Here is a 23,556-nt window from a genome sequence, read left to right on the forward strand (position 1 = left end):
ATGCAAGTATTAGCAAAATTTGAAGAAACTGAAGTAATACCCAGGAACCTTTAAAGATAATTGTGAGAAAATTGTGTTTTTCAAACAAAAACGAAAAAAGGCCCAAAAATTTCAAGTACGAAACTTTTCTTCTCAACTTGAATAAACCTCACTCAGGTTGTCCCTAGGAACCCACATAACACATTTCAAAGTTGATAAAAAGGAAGAAATGCCCCAAAATACAAATATGTAAATTTCACCATGATTTGAACAAATCTAACTGAACTCAGCCAAATGAGTTGCATACCAGTATTGAAAGCAATTAGACCAGCAGTTTCAGAGAATAAACAATTGTTGATAGATGACGACGGACAATCTACCTATCTGATATGCTCCACGTCACTGACAGCGGAGGTAAAACTGCGTAACCACCTTAATTCCTGAAAAATGATCGTTGTGTTGTGAATATATTGGTCCAGTTAGTTGCGCTGATTAATGACTGTCGGTTTCAATGTTACACGTACATGTTGCTACAGCAAGTAGAATTGCAACCTCAGTTCGCTTTTTTGAATCTATCTATTCGCCTTTTGTTGAAAGTTTTGAATTTTGTCTAGGCATGTACAATACACATATCATGCGCATATAATATCCGAGTAATTAAGTAACAAAGAAATCATCAACATATAAAATAATTCAGCTTCATGCGATTTTCTTATAAAACTGTTTATTTCTTATAAAACTGGAAAAGTGAGTTGTGTAAGTAATAAAATCAAACATCTTGAAATTAAACTTCACTAGTACTCCAAGGGAGTGATTCATTTGTTGTACATCCTATTGGTTTTGTGGTCATATACTCACTTATTTTTTCAGACATGGAAATTCACTTAACCTTTGGTGATTAAAATACAATTAGTCACCTCCTAAATAATCTTTAATTTAATATATATTTCAATAAAGTAAAAAGATTAAGTGGCATTTCTTTTTTCACGCAATATCATTGTCTCGATTGAGTTTGTGAAAAATTTTGTTAAATCTAACGTAATGGATGTTTCAGAGGATGTTAATCAAAACAAGCGGGCGAAAAATGTGCAAATATTACGTCCACGTATCATATCAAGGTGCTATGGCTCACATCTTAATAAGCTCGGGGAACTCAACTTTTGGAAAGGTTTGTTCAAAGCAACCAAATTCGCAAATTTGAAACTGTATTACATATTGTATAATCTAGACCGCGGAGAAAAAGTGTTCCCACAAGAAAACACTTAGTAGACTTGAATGTGAAAATTTAGTTCAATCTACTATTAACTGCAATCTGAGTCTAGGGTGTCACAAAGGGATGCTACAAATGTAAATACTGGAGTCTATCAGAAAAAGATGTATAATTTGTGAAAGAACAAAATATGTAATAAAGGGGCTAAACACGAGAACCCCTACATCAAGCAGTAGACTTGAGGCCAAACATAAGTCTTTGGGAAAATGCTGTAGAAAGGATGATGGCTATAACGTCTAGGGGTATTGTAGCAGCAGAAGCACACTACCATCGCAACTGCTATACAGTACCTGACAGAACTAACGCAACAAAAGGCAAGCCTCGGGCAGGCCACAGGCTTGCCCCAGGCCAGCTCAGGCTCACATAGGCTTGCCTGGGTCTGCTACAAAAACCCTTGATTTTACAGAATGCACAGTCTGAGCTTGTGTTTGATAGCTGGCATACCTTTACCAACATTACCTTGTCGTGATTGGCGACAGCAGCTGGAAAATGTGTAGTAGCTTATGCTTTGTTGTTATAATATTCGACAAATATTCGATATAATGGCTAATATGAACACATCTTGTAAGACTGAAGGACAGCCAGGGGCGTAAACAAGTGACAAGGTGGAGTTCAGTTCAGATACAGCGCTGTGATGGAGATGCTTGTAGAGTTCAGCAATCTTTCCTCACATAAATGAAAATTGGTCAAGGAAAGAAAATTGGTCAAGGAAAGAGCCGATACCGTGCAACAAAATATTTGGAAAATGGAATTCCATTGTATGGTTGTAAATGTCCAGAGTCGTTCATTGCTGTCCACACGACGTTAGGTAGTTATCGTTCAGTTGTCAGTGATTCTGATTCCGCTGGAGCCATTCACGTCATTTCCAAACCCGTCGAATATGTTCCGACGAAGATTCGCCCAAGAAGAAAATATTTCCTTCCTTCGCTATATATGTCGTTTTACGTTTCTGCCAAGATTTCTTTTGAAAAGTACGCCGAAGTTTTCTTTTTTTGTTCTTTAAAATGTATTGGACTGGCATTATTTCTCATCTAAAAATAGTATATGTCCCAGGACAATAGTAAAAAAACACCCTAGCTGTCTTAATTTTGGGCACATTACTAACGCTAGGCCTTTTTTCTAGAATCTGAATAACAGAACTTTTATTGTTCAGAGTTTTCCTCTGACTTTTGACAGCAGGGCGTGACATCTGGCCATATTTTAGGTAACAGAAAAATTGTGTAGCCTGTCCATGTACCACTAAGGCTTCCGTTAGGAGATGAAGCCATGCAAGTGGTTCTGAAAGTTTATTTTTAATTTACTAAACAACAGACATCAAGTCAGGTCCAATAATCATTATTATTCAAGGTAACTAAGAATTTACCAGGTCCAAAGGAAATATCAAAAAATGACAAAAACAATGGGGTAATCTTGAACCACGAAATACTTTTGGTACCACTTGTCCGGAATGGGTACGCGTACCCTGCCAGCTAGCTGCCCCCATCAAAATTGACCCAAAGCGACAAATCTAATACAACGTTACCGGAAATTTGATAAATATCTGATAAACATTACGTCGATGCGCAGTTAGTTTGTTCAAGCGTTTGGTTGACAGTTGATGTCTTGATATCGATGATATAATGCGTTGATATGCAGTCAGCAACAGGCTGCCCTGGTTACATTGTCCGCTGGTTCCGTAAAATTAGATATTAAATGTCTAAACCTTCGCCAATTTCAAAATTAAGACTTTCTACAGCTGAGTAGCATACACACGCATATCTAGATCGCTTAAATGTGATAATTTTCTCTTGATACATTTTCAGAAGGATTCCCTTGTCTTACTTGTTCGGCGTCGATTTTCATGATGAGCGTCCATTTTTAGTATATATAATCTTAGTATCTATCTAATCTTAGTATATATAATCTCCTGACATATGGAAATATTGTTGAGTTTGAAGAACAGCTAAGTTACTGATGATGATGATGATGATGATGATGATGATGATGATGATGATGATGATGGAGAAGAAATAATAATGAGGATCAATGTAAAGATTGTTACCTATATATTACTACTTTCTTATGAAATGCTTTATAGTATTTAGTGGTGGTTGACTTATGTACGTAAGAATTACTGGTACTTTTTGATAAAACCCATGCCAGGGAAAACGTAGAGGATCATAGAAAGTCAACATAATGTTGGTCGTTGGTCATTTGTAATTAGTAAGTTAACGATGAACGTTAATATGTTTGTTTTATTTAGTGCTATTTACTTTTGATCAAGCGGTTCAAAACAGTAGTTTTATTATTAGCTCTATCAGACACATTTCATTTTGTTATCTATCGTTGATATATTTACGGCAGATGTCCGCAGCATTAAAAACCTATTTCTGACTGGTCTATTTCTTTGTTAGATCAGGTGAGGACAACACATATAAAGGTATAAGTACTGGGGCTCAGTACGTTGTTCAAATTGTCACGTTAAAGTTCAGATGTCATGTCACTAATGATTTTGCATTTACGTAAACATTCGAAAAAACATTAAAATGACACGTGTTTGCTTACAGTAGTATGAAAATTCTGAAGATGTACATTATTGGCCAATACGTATAGCTATAGCTTATAGCTGGAGGCTGTTAGCTGAATACAAGCTTGTTGATATTGCTTATCATTGATAATTATGATGTTTAATACAAACTGGTACCATAAAATACTCTTTCGGTGTAAAAACATATACGTAACACTATAGAAATCACCATTTTATTATATGTTTAACCTTGTTCTTTCATTGACCTTGACCTTGGTTTGAAAAGAGCATCAGACAATGTGGTCAAATTTAATACCGGTAGAAGCCACATGTATCGTTTATCAAAGACGAGTGCATCTTTGCTGACAAGAGTGCACCTTACTTGAAAGTGTCAAAAAGTGCACAACAAAAGAGACACTATTTCTGTGCATAGCCACCTGAAATGTAAACTTTCCATGTTTTGAACTTTGACCTCATTTGGTCATGTACGCCTGACCTTGACTTTAAGGTCACATCTTGAGTGAAAGTTAGAATGTGTAACATATCCTATTTATGTTATCAATTTTGGTATGAACATTTTCATAAAGCAGGATATTCACTTTTGTATACAATTGTACTTTCTAAATAATTCAGATGTTTGTTTCTATGGCAACGGTTTTCACCCATTACTAAGCTACCAAAACTTTTCAGAAAATTCAGAGTTTCAACTTTCAAAAATATATAAAGTGTGAGATTGCCCTCTGCTTGCCCCAAATAGTACCTGGCTCATAGAGTACATGTAAAACTGAAAACACACTGATGGTTGCCTTGGTATTACTCACTACCAACAACGTCCCTGATACATAACATACTAATTTTCAAAGAGCACATATCTGTGGCTATGTCTAAACAAGTTTTTGAGTTTCTATCATATTTATGTTAATGTAGCAGAAAAGTATTTACGAAAAATGCTCTATTTTATCGAAATTCTGAGATGTTATGGGCATGACCTATTGACCTTGACCCAGAATGTTCAAGGTCATGGGGTCAATTGAAAGGCCATGATGTGAGGTACCAGTGTCTGTCTTGAAATCACGTAAATATCTTTTACCGTTCCCTAGAAAATCAGTTTTATCTAAAATTCTTAGCTTTTAAGATTGTAAGTATTGTTGCCATGACAACGACTTTTAAGACAGAAAGCTACTTCTGCGACCTGTCCACCAAAGATTTTCAGAAAGTTCAGATTTTGGGCTTTCAGAAAATGTATGGTGGAATTTGCCCACCCAAATGGTACCAATAACCTATCTGGCTCATGGACTATTAGCTCTGCATGGCAGGGCTGTGTGTTACCGGCGTTACACGGCCTCCCACCACAGCCCTGCAGACTGATATAGAAAGAACCGCTGGTCCACCTGCAGAAACACGGCGGGCAGTTTATCCGCAGAAACAGCCAATTTCGAATCCAAAACTTGCATTGATCTTCGTTTTCGAGCACACCCACCTCGCCTGGGTACACGATGTGCCCAGCCGCGCTTGTAAACTGACGCAAAGCCTTCTTTTCTGTCTCTATGCATGGATGTAAAAAATAGACTTTTTTACATCCATGCTCTATGCGAGGGAAGCATTCGTTACCGCTGCCATTGTTAATGTCATTCAACCCATGAGCACTCGGGCGAAAACCAGCCTTGCTAACAAAAGAGCATCGCGATGTTGCACACTGTAATAAATATCATTCCTAACCACCACTCAGCTATGTTCAATCTACGATGATCATTTTCTGTTGACAAAATAACTTTTCCTTTGTTTCTCTTCAGAATTTTATATATTTCACAATTTTCTCTTGTTCCACTCCTCTCAGAACGTCGACTGTAGAAGTTCTACAACGCGCGATGCTCTTTTGTTAGCAAGGCTGTTACTGGGGTCTTATCGATAGTGTCCCTTGTGAACCTTGACCCAATGAATGAAATTTTGACCCAGATCCGCGTCCTGCCATTAATTAGTTCCAGAGACCAACTCTTCTTTCTTTCTTTCTCTCGTATTACTACCATAGAACATGCTATATACACATTTTACCTTCATTACCCAGAATGCATCGCAATATGCTTATGACGTCATCGCTCAGCTCGGACGGGTTTTACGGGCATTTCTTGTTTGTTTATTCATTTATTTTTATTTTGCATTGCACAACATCAAATTGCGTTCAGCTATTAATAATTATAGCTTTCTTTCGCTTTGTTTTTTGTTGCTTTTTGCTTTTTATTTTTCTCTAAATACTTGCCATACGTGGCGCTATACTGTTCCATTATACGCCTTCCTTCGGTTTAGGCTCACGCTGGTGTTCGCCCGAGTGCTCATGGGTTGAATGAGATCAACAATGGCGGCGGATACGAACGCTTCCCTCACATAGAGAGAGAAAAGTAGGCTTTGCGTAAGTTTACAAGCGCGGCTGGGCACATCGTGTACCTAGGCGAGGTGGGTGTGCTCGAAAACGAAGATCAATGCAAAATTTGGATTCAAAATCGGCTGTTTTCGGCGGAGAAACTGCCCGCCGTATTTCTGAGGAGCCACCAGCGGTTTTTTCTATATCAGTCTGCAGGGCTGTGGTGGGAGGCCGTTTAACGCCGGTAATACACAGCCCTGCCATGCAGAGCTAGTCATAGCATAGTGAACTGGCGGTCACCCCAACGGCATGCGTTGGCTGCACTTAAAAGCAACTCAACTTTCCAAGATCAAACGGTAAGTATCTTGTGAAAACAGCGACATAGCAATGAAAATTGATTTAGTCAGTGGTAAACACTTTAACAGATGAAGCGTTAATTGCTTTTAAACAAATGAAAATGCATGTGGCCTCGGTTTTCATGTTCAATGGCGTGGGTCCGATGTCTCCTCTTGTCTGGTATACATTTCCGCGCGTTGTCGCCCCCCGTATGTATCTGTTGCGTTTTTATCATACATGTAGGCATTTGTAATCTGTGTACTGTAATTCCCTGGACTGCCTTGCTTTTAGTTGTATTCTGTTGTTGTATCAGCCCTCACTATAGGTACGTGCTTGCATATTAAAATCCCAAGCACTCTTTCATTCTGCCCCAATCTTCGTCACACATCTCTTTTCTTCCTCTGCTCTGGTCTCTGGAACTTCGCTTTTGCTTGCAAATGCTTTCTAGTTTTAACTTTATCTTTGCTTGGCTGGAAGTGCAAACATTATAGGTTATCATCTGTGACCTTTTGTTTATCATGTACCCATGCTTCTATCCGACTTCGTTGATGCAACAGAGTAACCTCAATCAATAAGCAGTCATGACTTTTCTTGAGAATAAACATATTTGACAGCCAAACATCAGTAGAGTGAAAAAATACCTTTGTCACTCGCAAGTATTTTGACCTAGGTATAGTAGTCACTGGGCGGGATGTCAATTGATTTTGTCGTCTTTACTAATCGTCTTCCGAAGTCGCTTGCAATATTTGCCTTTCAAAGTAATCTAGCATCAAATTCTGATAGGGAAATAAGAAGATAAGAATTCAACTTTTAAATAAATACTGTATGTCCCTTTGTCTTAAGAGAGAACAAACTCAGAACAATTATGTAAAATAGTCATTTAAAAGGGAATGTGTACCAAAAATGTAATCTTTTCAAATGCTGGCATGATGTGAAACTTCATTGCGATCTACATGATATGGTAGAAACACTGGGCTGGAAAATTAAGATGACTAGTTTACCAATTCGCGAGCATTTTAAACTGCACTTGATAAAAACTTACAATAAAGAGCTGCAACATCGCCCAAGTAATTGTCATGGCTCAATATGTGTCACAAATGGTGAAATACATGCATAAGGTCTGTAAGGTAGAATGCTCTTCGGGCACAGATATTCGAACTGTGAAAAGTTTAAACCACTTTCTGATCTACCGGTTTTATGGGCTCGTTTTGTTTCAGAAAGAGTTAACACAGAGTTAACAATCAGCCGAAAGAATCATTTTCTTTTAATAAATGCTTTGACAGCTTTACATAAAAAATATCGAATGGATTCAACCTTACAAGGTGTTATACAATTAGCGATGACATCAGCGATCAAACCTGCCCAGCCAAATTCCATTAAAAATTGGTTCAATAACAAAGCTAAGCTGTTGTCGTATTCTCTCTTTTATCCCTTCTCGCGCACGCGTATTTTTGTCATTGGCTTACACAGCGAATATTATGCAGCAGCGGACGGAGTATGCATATTCTTTTTACGGAATAGCTCACTTACAACTTAAGTATTCGTGGTAAAGAAAGTTCCTTGTACGATTTGGAATATCGGGGGTCCGGTTTGACATCAAATTACAAATGTAGAAAAATAGCGTGGTCAAACCGTCACAAGGATGATGAGAGAACATCGTTTCACATCCACTGAACACAAGATGCTGTCTTCAGGGTTAAGGAAGACATAATTTGCCGACAATAACGTAACATTCAATTGACAAAACACTACATCTTTGTGTCCAGATCTATGATCAGACGATTTCAAACTGCCTTTCGACAGTTTTCACAGAGATATTTCACAGCTTGCATTGGCTAGGCAACAGTTCACTTGAATGCTTGCAGCAAGGATCTCGCAAAAACCATAGGCCATTTATTACCGGCATACCCGTATCTGTTTACACAATTAGCATTTTCTGGAACTTAAAACCCCGCAAAATAAAAAGTGTGCAGATATATAATTGCTATATTACAGTTCATTGAATTTGTGCAGTTATGGAAGTGGACTGTATCAGTTTACATTAAAGTTGAAATAAGATATAAGCTTATAGATAGTTTGTAATTTTTACAACAGATTTAGGGACCGTTCAGTTTTTACGACCTGGGGGGCGGCAAAATCTTGTCGCCGGTGTTGAAAAAATATAGACCCCCCTGCATTTTTCGTGAAAAAAGATGACCCCTCTTTGTAAGACGAAAAAATTTGATGCCCTCCCACCCCCCCCCCCCCCCCGGCTGAAAAATAACCAAAACCAATGTCAAATTTATCCGCATGGTTGGATTTGAACTCCGGTACACGGCACACTTTATTCGTGTAGCAGAGATGCCAAATCGCAAACTTCTCAGCCACATCCATGCAAACGTCTGTTAATTAGGACAACTGTAAGGCAATTTTAACTTCATTACCATAGACAATTTATGTCCATCACACTGTTATGCAAATTCCCCTTCTTAGTGCTACCATAAATGTCTTTCAAAGATGAGATGGGCACTTAACCAGATACTACTGTATTATGAGTTGGCCGCCGAAGGCAGCCAGCTGCTTATTGTAGTGGGTTGGCAAAGTCCGGGCCTGCCTGTAAAGAGGGTCATGGGTCACCGGTAAAGAGGGTCGATCATGGTTATTGCATGCATGAAGTAAACCTGATTGGAATGGGCTACCAAAGGCATCCGCCGTTACGAGGGTCATGGGCTATTACATAAAGTCTATTTATTGTAGTGGGCGGCCAAAGGCGGCCCGCCGGTAAAGAGGGTCGATTATGGCCATTGCATGAAGTAACCCTGATTGGAGTGGCCCGCCAAAGGCGTCTGCCCGTTAAGAGTGTCATGGGCCATTACATAAAGTCAATCTATTGTAGTGGGCCGCCAAAGGTGGCCCGCCGGTAAAGAGGGTCGATCATGGCCATGGCATATAGTGAACTTTATTGTAGGTATTATGTTTTTGAAAAAGTGGTGACCCCCCTTTCCTACCAGTGAAAAAGTGATGACCCCCTTTCGCGGATTCCAAAATTACAATGACCCCCCCCCCCCGGATTTGCCGGCCCCCGGCCGTAAAAACTGAACGGTCCCCTAGATTGAATCTCCATTTTTCCGCTGCATTCCTCAATATCTGACTGATACATGATCGTATGACTTCTCTGAAATTCCATTATTTCTGCAAGAGTTATTTCAGTCTCCCCGCAGATATATGTAAATGTCTGCATGCTGCAATATTAAGCATGAATGTAAAGGGAAGGAACGTTGGAAAAGAGTGTGAATATTCAATTATTGACCGCCATGTCATCGCAACAAGAAATATCTTTAGTGTGAATCAAAGTTTACATGCTAAATCAAAAACATTGAGAAAAGTTTGGTCTTATTAGTATCATTTTGAAAAACGATTTATGTTTCTAATAACTCCTCAGATATGTAAAATTCAGGTTATTTTAAAAACAGTGGCTAAAACTTTACATTTAGGGCAATATGAGTCGTTAATCGATAGCAATATCTTGCAAAGTGAAGTCATCAAAATTACTGACAATCCGAATCACAAAAATGCACTGAATTATTTTACGAAAACGGAACTTTAATTTGCTATTATCGGGGAAAGAGGATGAACTCTGGCAACCCTTTGACTGTCACTGAATCTATGCTTTCTTTCAGTTTATTTTCTAGTAACACTAACCCTCATTGCATCATGGCTGCTACTGCTGTATCTGAGGTTAACAATAGCCAACTACAAAATTCACCGCAGACACAAGGAACAGGAAAAGCACTTGTCATCTTTGAATCATGGGATACCGAAAAATACGGTCTTCCAGAATTTCACAGAAATCTGATCAAATATATCTGTTCAAGAAAGGGGGGGAGTTTGAAAGGTTTTGCTACTGTACTTGATATCACTGTTAGTGAAGCACAGATAGGAGATGCAGGAGAAGCTGGCATAACTTTGATACCAGGTGAAAGACTTGAGTACCTTGATGAGAAGGATGACCCTATTGACATTCGCTGGCTGCACTGCCACAGAAGTTACTATACCGATTTGCATAAGCTTGAAAACGTAAAATACGTCATCGGATATGCCCCATTTACTGCTGATGCTGCTGCAAGCATCCGTAAATCTTTGTTTCCTGATGCCAGCTGTATCAAATCAATGCGCTTCACCCTGGTCATTGTTCGAGGGTAACAATCAAAGACCAGCCAAAGCTCCAGAGTGTTATGCTACGGATGGCAAAGGAAGCAGATGCAGTGGTGTCCATTGGTCCGTGTATGCATGATTACTTGGACAACGTCTACAGGGCATCGGATAGTACAATTAGCCACATCTTACTTCTACCTAGGACTGGAGAGTGTTACAACCAACAGAAAGTCACTGCACAGACGAATATCAGACAACTCGTAATACTGTCGTATGGTTACACTGGCTCCAATATCGAGGAGGACCTTTGCGAATATGGTGAACTCGCAACAGTCGTGGATATGATTGCATGTGACCAGAACGTTTTGGGACTGAGAATGGTAATATGGAATGTATTACTAGGTGTCTCTGTACAATCTGTTGAGGACCTAGAGAGATTTCTGAGAAGAAAATGAAGAGTACATCATTGAAATTGAATATCATTCCAAACTGTTCCATCACTGATTTGATATTCCATCTCCGTCAATGCCACTTGTGTCTTCTTCCTCAAAGTGAGATGGACTTCGGATTTGTTGGTTTAGAGAGCATAGCAGTTGGTGTGCCAACCTACCTTAATGGACAATCGGAACTAAGCTACTATATTAATGAATGTTTCTTCAGTAACGGCAATTACAGTCTGGTCGAAAGTGACACGGCATGGAGTAAAAAAATAGGGAGAGTTATCAAGCATGGTGATGAGACATACAAGCTTGCTTGAAGTTGAAGAAAGACTTCATGAAAAGCGAGGCGATCGAGAAGAGTTATGCCAGATTAACTGCTTTGTTCACGGAAGACTCAGTGCCATCAGAAAGTAAGCATACAGTAATAAAATGCATTCTTAAAGTTTTAAAAATATAATCACATGTAATTGAAAGAGGAGCGGCCATTCTATTTATGTTCAAATTACTTTAGACATTGGTCATTCTTGTGGTTCTAAAAATTCAAATACACAGTATATGTTGCACTTAAGTAAGGAACCAAATTCCGAAACATTGACGAGAGTTTGTGTTTACTTTCTGTCCATTAGCCCTTGACATAGAGGTTACCCTGGATGTATTGAGCTGTCTACTGCATCAACAAACCTGGTGGATCTGTTGGAGGTTCTAAAGAAAGCAACACCCGGTTGATGACTCAAACATCGCAATGGTAGAAAAACGCATACAGAAAATGGATGATGCAGTAAAACAATGGAAAAGGCTTTTCCGAAAAATGACCAGGAAATTAGCGGATGGTGACATCGAGGAAATCAACAAACTTATCCAAGGAAAACAATTCGGAATCTACTGTATCAGCAATTTACATGCAAGTTCCCTCGGAATGGCGGTCAACTTCCTGGGTATACTCTATCTCTACAGATTCAAGTCAGCCTGTCACAATGGTAGATTTGCCAAGGCATTTGAACCATTGCTGATAACTGATGAGATGAGAGAGCTGGCTACAAGATTCAATATTCCACTGAAACTCAAAGCCACCTACGATCAGGAACAGTTTGATAGGATTGACTACTTTTTCTGCAAACGTAAGTTGCATATACCGGTAACATATCTTTGAATAAAATGCCTCACAATACACTAGCCTTGTGCAGATACTAACTTCTTTGCAATTCTTCTGTTGTTTTCTTGTTGATTAAAATGAATTGTGTAAGTCAATCGGTAATTGCATCATTCTCAAAATATTTTAGGTGGTTACACTCAAAGTTAATGTCAAAGTTCAGATTATCAATAATCATTATTTACTCAATAGGAGATGGGCTACAGAAACTGGATGGTCAGTTTGCTAAGCAAGGTGTTCAGATGAAGATATCCGGTAAAGTTGATGACACCCATGGACGTTCGGCAAAGTGACAAAATTTCGAAGGATGACAAAAGAAAGTGTGGATAAGGCATCAGACATCGCCACCATTACAAAGGAAAGTGTTGAGCAAGAGGTCAGTTTAAGTGATATAAACCTATTTTCGTCATGAAGACTTCTGCCAGGTACATTATTATGTTATGCGTACTAGTATATGGCATAGTGCCCTGTCATTATCATTCATGAGTTGTCACTACTATTCATTAGGCTATGTATATATCTGTCTAGGCACCAGGTGTACTGGTCAGTGTCCAGCTAGCCTCCCCTAATCTTCAGCTAGTCTTCAACTTCTATACTGTAGTGTTGTGTCTGGTGAAAAGGGTGGCATTTTTGATATGTGGTACCCTCTGCCTCCAGTCTTCCTTAACTCCTTGAACATTCTAATATCCAGCCTTGCTGTCCGAGATATGCTACAACGTGATTAACAATGCAATCATAACTCTGGTGAAACCACAGCTTATTGTTAAACATTCAATTGGTGTGTGTATATATATATATATATATATATATATATATATATATATATATATATATATATATATATATATATATATATATATATATATATATATATTATAATAATGCTACATTGCAGTTCTGTGAAAAATAACTCCTTGAACATTCTAATATCCAGCCTTGCTGTCCGAGATATGCTACAACGTGATTAACAATGCAATCATAACTCTGGTGAAACCACAGCTTATTTGTTAAACATTCAATTGGTGTATATATATATATATATATATATATATATATATATATATATATATATATATATATATATATATATATATATATATATATATATATATATATATATATATATATATATATATATATTTATAATAATAATGTTACATTGCAGTTCTGTGAAAAGTATCTTCCTCTGGAATAATCTTGTTCATTGAGGAATAATCGTGTTAGATTGGAAATAATATCATATAGTAATTCTTGAGTGACTTTGAATTGATGAAAATCATTTCAAATGCGTTTAAATCTTGTTCATTCAGGAATAATCGTGTTAGATTGGAAAAATATCATATAGTAATTCTTGAGTGACTTTGAATTGATGAAAATCATTTCAAATGCGTTTAAATATTTCTTATTCAGGCTATTTGATAGCCGATCTTTACAAGTAGCTTCAATCAGAGGGGAAACTCCACACCATCAGTTGATTCGGATTGACGCATGTATGAACATTTTAGCAGTGTTACATATGTAAGAAACTAAATTACTTTTTCTGTCATTAAGAATGGAGAACCAGGAGACAAGAAGCCAAACATTGAAGATGCAGTGCTCAAGGCCTGTAGCATGCCTAATGATAAAGGTTGGATACGACAGTGTTACTTTACCAGTTTCTTTGAACATGCTTCTCTTTAATGCTGAGATAATACTTTCACTTGTGGTAGTTTACTGACAGACTTCGGACTTCCCATTGACATTGTTATTGAATATTTATTTAGTTGCATAGCATTTCTTCATCTTTTACAGTTACAAAGCTACTTGCCTTCAAAGCTGACAAGGACCATAGATTCCTTCCATCAGCTGAGATGTACCTACCTACCATATTCAATGTTGACAACTACATAGCACTGCGAGAAGATCAGTGGGACTTCATACAATTCACGGTTAAGATGACAGAGAAGATTCAACACATCCTATCCACCAGACAGGAGATCTTGTCAGTGCTGGGAGTTAGAGAGTTCTTTGTCACTGACACTGACTGTGAGACACATGATTTGTATGGTAAGGTGTCTTGCATCAGTAATTAATTTGGAAAGTTGGCAATCCAGTGTATTCCCTTCACTTTGACTTGTTAGAATACACATTTTGTCATGCATATTCATTGACTAAACATGTCTTCTTTTTGCAGGTCTGGCAGATCAATTTCTCAAACATGGCAGAGCACCACTGTACATCAAATCATCAGCTAAACCCTATAGTCTGAGTGCTAGGAGTTTGATTCCATATAAAGTCAGTCACACACTGGTAGATCAGAAAGGTCAAAGGTCATTAGAGTTAGATCTGACAGACAGGAATGAAGCATTAAAACTTGCACTGACAAAAAGGGAAGAAGATATCGCTAAACTTAGGGAATCTTTGTCATCAGTAGAGAATACAGTGAGGCAGCTGAAGAGAGAAAACACAGCAGAGTTTACAGATTGGCAAAATAAACTAGAAAAATCTATGCAAGAAAAGAGCAGTCTAGAGTTGCAACTGGAAAATTCTAAGCAGGAAGTCTTAACTTTACAGGGTTTGTTAAAAACAGAGAAAGAAAATCTTAAAGGAGTAGAAAGGGCATGTACCAAAGCTACTTTGGAATCTAGAGAGATTCAAGGTAAGCTATCCACAGCGATACAGAAAAAAAACAACCTAGAACAACGACTTGAAAGTGCAGAAATAGAAGTAGTAAAAGTACAAGATATGAACAAGAAACAGCAATCTGAGCTTGTAAGGGCAGATGAAATAATAAAAAGTCAGCTTGTGAGAATTAAAGAATTAGAATCCAAAGGTAAACAAAGTGAGATTCCCAGAGTAGATAAGAGTACATGTACACCATCATTGCCTGAGAAGACTCTGGAACAGATATCAGAAGCCATGTCAGTAGGTAAGGTGATAAATATGGTGTAAATGAGTTGGATGGAAAGATATGTGAGGGCATTGTTATCATCCAGATATCAACTTTACATATTCCCACGACAATGATGATTGCCCAACATACAACCAAAAACATGCTGCATTAATTAAGCAGTACTTGTTTACTTGTGAAATGTATTCATGGTAATTTCAATATATTAAGTAGAGATAAAATAGCACTGTTTACATCAGAACAATGAGCTTGCTTTATGTCAAAGACCAAATCTTTATATCAATATAATCTAACCTAGGATATGTTTTGCATAAAAATCTACTAAATGTAACACCATTATAAACCAGCTGAGATTTGATTTTTTTCTTCTTGAAAGCACTGATGCTGCCAACTGAGGAGGTTAAGCACTGAAGAACAGTATTCCAAATGTAAACTGTTGTTCTCACACCAATCGGAGTGCAGACTATATGTCATATGATTGATATACCTTTGTCTTTCATTCATTTCTATGCATTAATACATTCATGCATGTGATATAAGCTTGGATCAGCATCACCAGAATCTGAAATGAAACCAACAGACAAAAGGGCTTCTGCTATGTCAGAATCACCATACAGCCTTTTTTGTTTCAGAGGAAACTTCTTCCAGTGTTGAACCAAAGCCTATTGGTGGTACACACTACATTGGTGAGAAACAGTCAGTTCGGGGTAAACATGGAGGTAAGAGAAAGATAAGTCGGAGTAATTGCTTGTTTGTATCGATATACTGTGTATTTTAGGCTGAAAAAGTAGTATTGTACGTAAGGTGGGCGAGTTCAGAGATAAGACTTTGCTGATTACAGTTGGTTGGATGGAGGAGGGAATATCTTATCCCTATCTTAACAATTTTTCTTGGAATTGATTGTATATTCTGTTCTGAATTGCATCATATATATATTTTCATTCATTATTATCAACTGACAATATATTCATCAAAGTTTTCTGAGTATAATGTTCAATATAGCAATTCCAATGGCATAAATACAGCAAAAAACAGGATGGTTGAACAGTCTCATATACGTTACGTTTGCTTTTTTGTATGTGGCACACAAGTTTTGTAGATAACATTGTAGCTGACTCATTTGAGTGTTTGGATAGAACACACAAGGGAATAGCTAAATTAGTTATCGAGTTGATAGTAGAGACCGAAGTTAATTAGGACAGCACTCTGGCTAAACAAACCATAATACAACGTATAGGTACTGATGCCAATCTGTCTAGACACACAAAGATAAACAGTGGAGTGGACAGTTACATGATTAGTATTTCACTCAAATGAGTCGGTTCTTTTTATCTACAATGTATCTACAAACTTGTGTGAGACGTACAAAAAAGTAAACGTAATGTATATGAGACTGTCCAACCATCCTGTTTTTTGCTGTATTTGTACAATGACTGACTAATAAGCTGACCTTGAATTGAAGGGGACAAAATTACATCACAGATATTTTGATATTTTGAAACAGGAATTTGCTTTAATCAGTCTTAATCAAATTGCTTTGCATCATCAAGGAGTATCATGCAATCAAAATCTATGTATAAGTGTTAGGTGTGTTTCTACATCAAAGACTTTTAAGAAATGTAAACTTGATGAAATTACTGTCATTTCTATGATATCACAACTAATCATTTCAAAATATACATAGAAAATGTTTTTTTTTCTCATATTTATTTTTTCACCTGTAACTCAAGTCCATTATCATTCAACCAAATACATATTACCACAGAAATGGTAATTTTTACTTTGATTGAGTAAAACTTGAAAACATGTCAGGCTGCTCATTCAACTTGACGTTGACTGTAAACACAATCAAGAATAGGTCCAAGTCTTTCCATTTTAAAGTTTATGTCTTGTAGTGAATAACTGCGTGATGATGTCATTGCTTGCCATTAGAGTCTCCTTCAATCTGTGAACAAACCATAATGATCAAGGGTATTTAGTATCTGCAAAGTTGATCCAAGTATCTCAGTGTGGAACATATGAAAGTATGCTTATATCTACGTATATGACAAGCATTCCATTCCAGTACTTGGGGAAGCAGTATCACAATACCATCTTAAAGATAAATTATCATAATATGAATTTAGCTGTTGGGCTAATTGTAGCCCATAGACACTATTTAACGATATGTTGATGCCAGACTCAAGTTTAATCTTATCATCACCTCATTAAGTGTTCATCCTTAATTAGTCTAAAAGGCCCAGGTCTGTGTATCTAGACATGCTTTCAGGAGATGAACAAGAGACTATGGGTGACATTAAAATCAACTTGATAGAGAAACAGCGTCAAACTTTAGATTATTTGCCCTCTAAGGAACCAGTGCTTCAGTGAAATGCTGTTGTACATGTAATGACACCTAAATCAACAACATATTTCAGGCAAAAACATTCATCTGAAAGAACTGCAATGTTGTATGATTTTACTTGTGCTTGAATTCTGCTAGCAGGATACTGTTTATAAATTTATGAAACATAAATATCTGTTGTGAGAATGTTTCTTTGTCCTGATGTACCCAGAATGATCTGAATGACCTCATTCAGCTATTCCAGTACAACATCACCAGTTAAACTTGGAAGTGATCTGTTATTCAGTTCAATCATTTATCAGGTGATCACTATGGCTACAGATAAAAAGTTGAGATAGAATGTGGCTATCAATAAACGTACTAAAGTTACATTCTGTATGTTTAGATGGACAAAGTCTAGCATGTATGACATGTTATCTTAACACACTCAATGGAATGCCTCAAATTTATGCAGAATGTAGCAATTGGATTGTGAGACTCTTGATACTGATGATCTTTACTGAAACTGCATTATGTGCAGCATATCAGAAACTTTTCACTAATATTTTGCTGAACTTCATTGTCCTTATTATTTTCAAACAGCCAATTAAGTAGAGAATGGCACTATATTTCTAGACTCCTTAAGTTTCTGTAAATAAAAACTAATTACCAATCACCTGAAGCCTTATATAGCTACGTTAAAAAAAATGGTTAGTGGGGGATTTAGGGCTGGAGGAATCGCAATTGAAATCTTTATTTTTTTTCAGATCCCCCTCAATACCCTCAAAAATTTTAAAGTTCCCCGTCTATATGATCAAAAATTTTCAACTCTTCCACCTAATTATCATACAGGCACAGTGAGCTGAATACTTTTTGCTTACCTTTCAGTTTTCAAACTAGAACTTCATCTGATTTGCTATAACATAAAAACTTCTCTCCCCATGACAAGTTTGGTGATGAACTGAAAAAAGTAAAACATAATGTTAAAAGTTGAAAATGTTTACAAGTACAATGTGGTGTTGTGCAATGAGGCAATAGACATATCTGAGTAAATGAATATCTTTCTATCTCAAAAATGATGTTCAATATTTTGTAATCTCTGATTTTCATTGTACATCCAAACAAAAATTTCAGTAATTTAAAAGTAGCTTTTGGATTCAGTGAAAAAGATCTATGTGCAAATTTGAACCTTTTGAATTAGGAATTGGCTGAAGTAAAAATGTTAAATGACTTTCAATAATGTCGCACGGTATCAGTATCTTTAATGTACAGACCTGTGTTCACAGCACTGTACACACTGCATACAGACCTGTGTTCACAGCACTGTACACACTGCATACAGACCTGTGTTCACAGCACTGTACACACTGCATACAGACCTGTGTTCACAGCACTGTACACACTGTATACAGACCTGTGTTCACAGCACTGTACACACTGCATACAGACCTGTGTTCACAGCACTGTATACAAACTGTATACAGACCTGTGTTCACAGCACTGTATACACACTGCATACAGACCTGTGTGCACTGTACACACTGCATACAGACCAGTGTTCACAGCACTGTACACACTGCATACAGACCTGTGTTCACATCACTGTATACAGACCTGTGTTCACAGCACTGTACACACTGCATACAGACCTGTGTTCACAGCACTGTACACACTGCATACAGACCTGTGTTCACAGCACTGTACGCACTGCATACAGACCTGTGTTCACAGCACTGCACACACTGTATACATACCTGTGTTCACAGCACTGTACACACTGCATACAGACCTGTGTTCACAGCACTGTACGCACTGCATACAGACCTGTGTTCACAGCACTGAATACACTGCACACAGACCAGTGTGCACTGTACCATAGACCCTCGAGAAAAACGGGACAGGCAACTGCTGAGGTTTCTTTGTGCTATCTATCTTTGAATACATTAAAGTTTATTTGCCAGCGGTCCCTGACAACAATACTTCGTACTTAACACTGAATCTCATTAACGATCAAACTGACGTTCTGAATATGTACACTTTGCTCTTGCATGGCACGTTCCGAGTAATGACACAGAGAATTTTGAGGGTTTTTTGATACTAGTCATGGTGAATGTTCTGGTAACGATGAAGATCACATTTTGGATTCAAGCCGAAGCCAAAGGGAAAAAACTAGACGATAAAAACTGTGTACATTTAGCCATAGACGCTACAGAAAACTCTTGCTAGATATCTACAATATAAGTTTACATTCCCTACCATAAAAATCACCGATAACAAGAAACATTTACAAGTTAGACAGGTTTACACTTCCCCAGTCCTGCGAAACGAAAATCTGACCTTTATTTCATCTGTCACGCAACATTTGACGAAAATCAGGGAACACAAAAAATGACTACTCCATTGGAGCTCAAATACACGACCTCTAACATTTTGGTACTGTTTTAGCCTAAAGAAACACCAAAGTTCGGATAAGCTACACATGTTTACATCCGCAAAGTACTAGAAAATACATTTGTAACACTGACTTTCGCTGTCAGGAGAAACTTCGTGATAAATTGGTACTATCCATCGGTTGATGGATTCAGAAGCAGTAAGGTAACATGCATTTACACAAAGCTGAACGCTGTCCTCGTAAATTTGGCCGTTCACAGTTTTCAAACAACAACATTTCAGTAGTTAACATACATACTTTACCGAATCATGGAGCACTCCTCGCACAGAAAATATTCCGACGGTTAAAAAACTGCAAAACGAGGGAAAATTCGGAGATACACGGACGATTGCGGAATGTAAACAACTCTGTGATGTCAACTGCTGTCAAGTCTGGAACTGCAGCGGTATGTGTTTCGGATTTCTATTCGAAACTTTGTCACTTTACAGCAACATACTGACTCCCTGCAGACTTCTAGTTGCGTCGAATCTCGCTACCAATATGTAAAAAGTACTTTAAAACCATTTTGACGAATTCTTCTCAAAGTAGTTGTAACACTTTTATTTCTAAAAATGGACTTGCGGGTAATCCGAAATAACTTATAATCCGAAAACATTATTACCGTATACCCGCATGCACGTGTCTATGAACCGGACCTTGTGCAGTCTCCGACCCATTACACCTCTTAATTATTCAAAGATAGATCGCAAGCTGCTAATCCCATAGACCCTTTGTTCTCTATCGCAGTTGCCTGCCCCGTTTTTTCTCGAGGGTCTATGACTGTACACACTGCATACAGACCTGTGTTCACAGCACTGTATACACTGTATACAGACCTGTGTTCACAGCACTGTATACACTGCATACAGACCTGTGTTCACAGCACATGTACACACTAGCATACAGACCTGTGTTCACAGCACTGTACACACTGAGGTACACACCTGTGTTCACAGCACTGTACACACTGCATACAGACCTGTGTTCACAGCACTGTACACACTGCATACAGACCAGTGTTCACAGCACTGTATACAGACCTGTGTTCACAGCACTGTACACACTGAGGTACACACCTGTGTTCACAGCACTGTACACACTGCATACACACCTGTGTTCACAGCACTGTACACACTGCATACAGACCTGTGTTCACAGCACTGTACACACTGCATACAGACCTGTGTTCACAGCACTGTGTTCACAGCACTGTACACACTGCATACAGACCTGTGTTCACAGCACTGTACACACTGCATACAGACCAGTGTTCACAGCACTGTACACACTGTATACAGACCTGTGTTCACAGCACTGTACACACTGAGGTACACACCTGTGTTCACAGCACTGTACACACTGCATACAGACCTGTGTTCACAGCACTGTACACACTGCATACAGACCTGTGTTTCACAGCTCTGTACACACTGCATACAGACCTGTGTTCACAGCACTGTACACACTGCATACAGACCTGTGTTCACAGCACTGTACACACTGCATACAGACCTGTGTTCACAGCACTGTACACACTGCATACAGACCAGTGTTCACAGCACTGTACACACTGTATACAGACCTGTGTTCACAGCACTGTACACACTGAGGTACACACCTGTGTTCACAGCACTGTACACACTGCATACAGACCTGTGTTCACATCACTGTATACAGACCTGTGTTCACAGCACTGTACACACTGCATACAGACCTGTGTTCACAGCACTGTACGCACTGCATACAGACCTGTGTTCACAGCACTGTACGCACTGCATACAGACCTGTGTTCACAGCACTGTACACACTGCATACAGACCTGTGTTCACAGCACTGCATGTACACACTGCATACAGACCTGTGTTCACAGCACTGTACACACTGCATACAGACCTGTGTTCACAGCACTGTATACACTGCATACAGACCTGCATACAGACCTGTGTTCACAGCACTGTACACACTGCATACAGACCTGTGTTCACAGCACTGTACACACTGCATATATACCTGTGTTCACAGCACTGTACACACTGCATACAGACCTGTGTTCACAGCACTGTACACACTGCATACAGACCTGTGTTCACAGCACTTTACACACTGCATACAGACCTGTGTTCACATCACTGTACACACTGCATAGAGACCTGTGTTCACAGCACTGTACACACTGCATACAGACCTGTGTTCACATCACTGTACACACTGCATACAGACCTGTGTTCACAGCACTGTACACACTGCATACAGACCTGTGTTCACAGCACTGTACACACTGCATACAGACCTGTGTTCACAGCACTGTACACACTGCATACAGACCTGTGTTCACAGCACTGTACACACTGCATACAGACCTGTGTTCACAGCACTGTACACACTGCATACAGACCTGTGTTCACAGCACTTTACACACTGCATACAGACCTGTACACACTGCATACAGACCTGTGTTCACAGCACTGTACACACTGCATACAGACCTGTGTTCACAGCACTGTACACACTGCATACAGACCTGTGTTCACAGCACTGTACACACTGCATACAGACCTGTGTTCACAGCACTTTACACACTGCATACAGACCTGTGTTCACATCACTGTACACACTGCATACAGACCTGTGTTCACAGCACTGTACACACTGCATACAGACCTGTGTTCACAGCACTGTACACACTGCATACAGACCTGTGTTCACAGCACTGTACACACTGCATACAGACCTGTGTTCACAGCACTGTACACACTGCATACAGACCTGTGTTCACAGCACTGTACACACTGTATACAGACCTGTGTTCACAGCACTGTACATGCTGTATACAGCCATTTATATTTTCACATCAGCACTGCACACATGTACTGCATGCAGGCCTGCCCTGCACCAGATGATTATGACAGCAAGACTGTACTGGCCAAGATACTGTGTTAATTTTATATTTCCACCGTTTGACTGCATAGACTTTGGTACAGAAATACTTAGGTATGTAATCTTTGAATTCACTATAAATTATAATGTAATCTTGCTGAGACAAACAGTATGAATATCAAATATTCACTTTTTTACAAAAACATGGACAACAATACCTTTCCTGTGTTCACAATTCTCTTCAGCTGAGCTCTTCCACTGTTTGATGAACGCTAAATGGTATCACCAAGTATCAGCTAGATAGTGTGAGGAATTAGAAACAGTAGACTGTAAAAATTACTTATAAACGTAGATGCATAATTGGTCTCTTTGTGAGAATTTTTTATAGAGGCTGAAAAAGTAGAGTAGTGGCTTTGTAGCAGAAAGATGCAATGTAATTTTTCATAGTTCATTTTGTGTAAAGTACATATATGTAAAAGTATTTAAATCATGTTTAAGTTCTTTCTGAAAGGCAATATATATTAAATGTAAAGCTATGGATTTATTAAGTCTATTGCAGCAAATTTACTCCAGTTGTGTATTTTGTCACTGTCATCATGAAGTTTTAATTCCTTGACCTTGTCTGGTGGGATTTCTCTTTGTTATGACAGATAATATATTCATGGAACAAAATCATTGTCTCAAAATCTTGATATTCAGATGTTCCTAAATTCATAACTGAAACCCTATACACAACAACTACTTGTACTTTTAGTAGGTTCTGTCCAGTACTAACTTTTGTCATTAAACAACACAGAATGCTGACTACATGATGAGAATACTGAAGATTTACAAGATTAAGCAATGTGTGCAAGACCTGCA

At 38.3% G+C, this 23,556-nt stretch overlaps 2 protein-coding genes and 2 long non-coding RNA genes across 4 annotated transcripts in view; 2 read left to right on the forward strand and 2 right to left on the reverse strand.

Annotated features, from left to right (window-relative positions):
* LOC139125243 (uncharacterized) overlaps positions 1 to 23,556 on the forward strand; it is a 183,376-nt gene that overhangs the window by 94,132 nt on the left and 65,688 nt on the right. The window lies entirely within an intron of this gene.
* Positions 1 to 23,556, reverse strand: part of LOC139125262 (uncharacterized) — a 213,079-nt gene that overhangs the window by 93,606 nt on the left and 95,917 nt on the right. The window lies entirely within an intron of this gene.
* LOC139125139 (myosin-13-like) lies at positions 11,822 to 15,842 on the forward strand. Its single transcript, XM_070691245.1, has 6 exons — positions 11,822 to 12,142; positions 12,367 to 12,550; positions 13,726 to 13,801; positions 13,966 to 14,220; positions 14,348 to 15,082; positions 15,697 to 15,842. The coding sequence occupies exons 2-6, from the start codon at positions 12,482 to 12,484 to the stop codon at positions 15,840 to 15,842; spliced, it is 1,281 nt and encodes a 426-aa protein (XP_070547346.1). The 5' UTR covers positions 11,822 to 12,142; positions 12,367 to 12,481.
* Positions 16,512 to 20,566, reverse strand: LOC139125259 (uncharacterized). Its single transcript, XR_011550168.1, has 3 exons — positions 20,077 to 20,566; positions 18,269 to 18,348; positions 16,512 to 17,009 (listed from the first exon to the last, which is right to left on the reverse strand). It is a non-coding gene; the product is annotated as an uncharacterized lncRNA (long non-coding RNA).

This window comes from Ptychodera flava (genome assembly GCF_041260155.1).
Source record: "Ptychodera flava strain L36383 chromosome 3 unlocalized genomic scaffold, AS_Pfla_20210202 Scaffold_25__1_contigs__length_14229661_pilon, whole genome shotgun sequence".
NCBI lineage: Eukaryota > Metazoa > Hemichordata > Enteropneusta > Ptychoderidae > Ptychodera > Ptychodera flava.

Excerpts from the sequence above, each read along its gene's own strand:
- LOC139125139 (XM_070691245.1), top strand. The coding sequence starts at position 12,482 with ATGACAAAAGAAAGTGTGGATAAGGCATCAGACATCGCCACCATTACA. Across the intron at positions 12,551-13,725 it reads AGGAAAGTGTTGAGCAAGAG|AATGGAGAACCAGGAGACAA; the intron begins GTCAGTTTAAGT and ends TCTGTCATTAAG. Across the intron at positions 14,221-14,347 it reads TGAGACACATGATTTGTATG|GTCTGGCAGATCAATTTCTC; the intron begins GTAAGGTGTCTT and ends TTCTTTTTGCAG.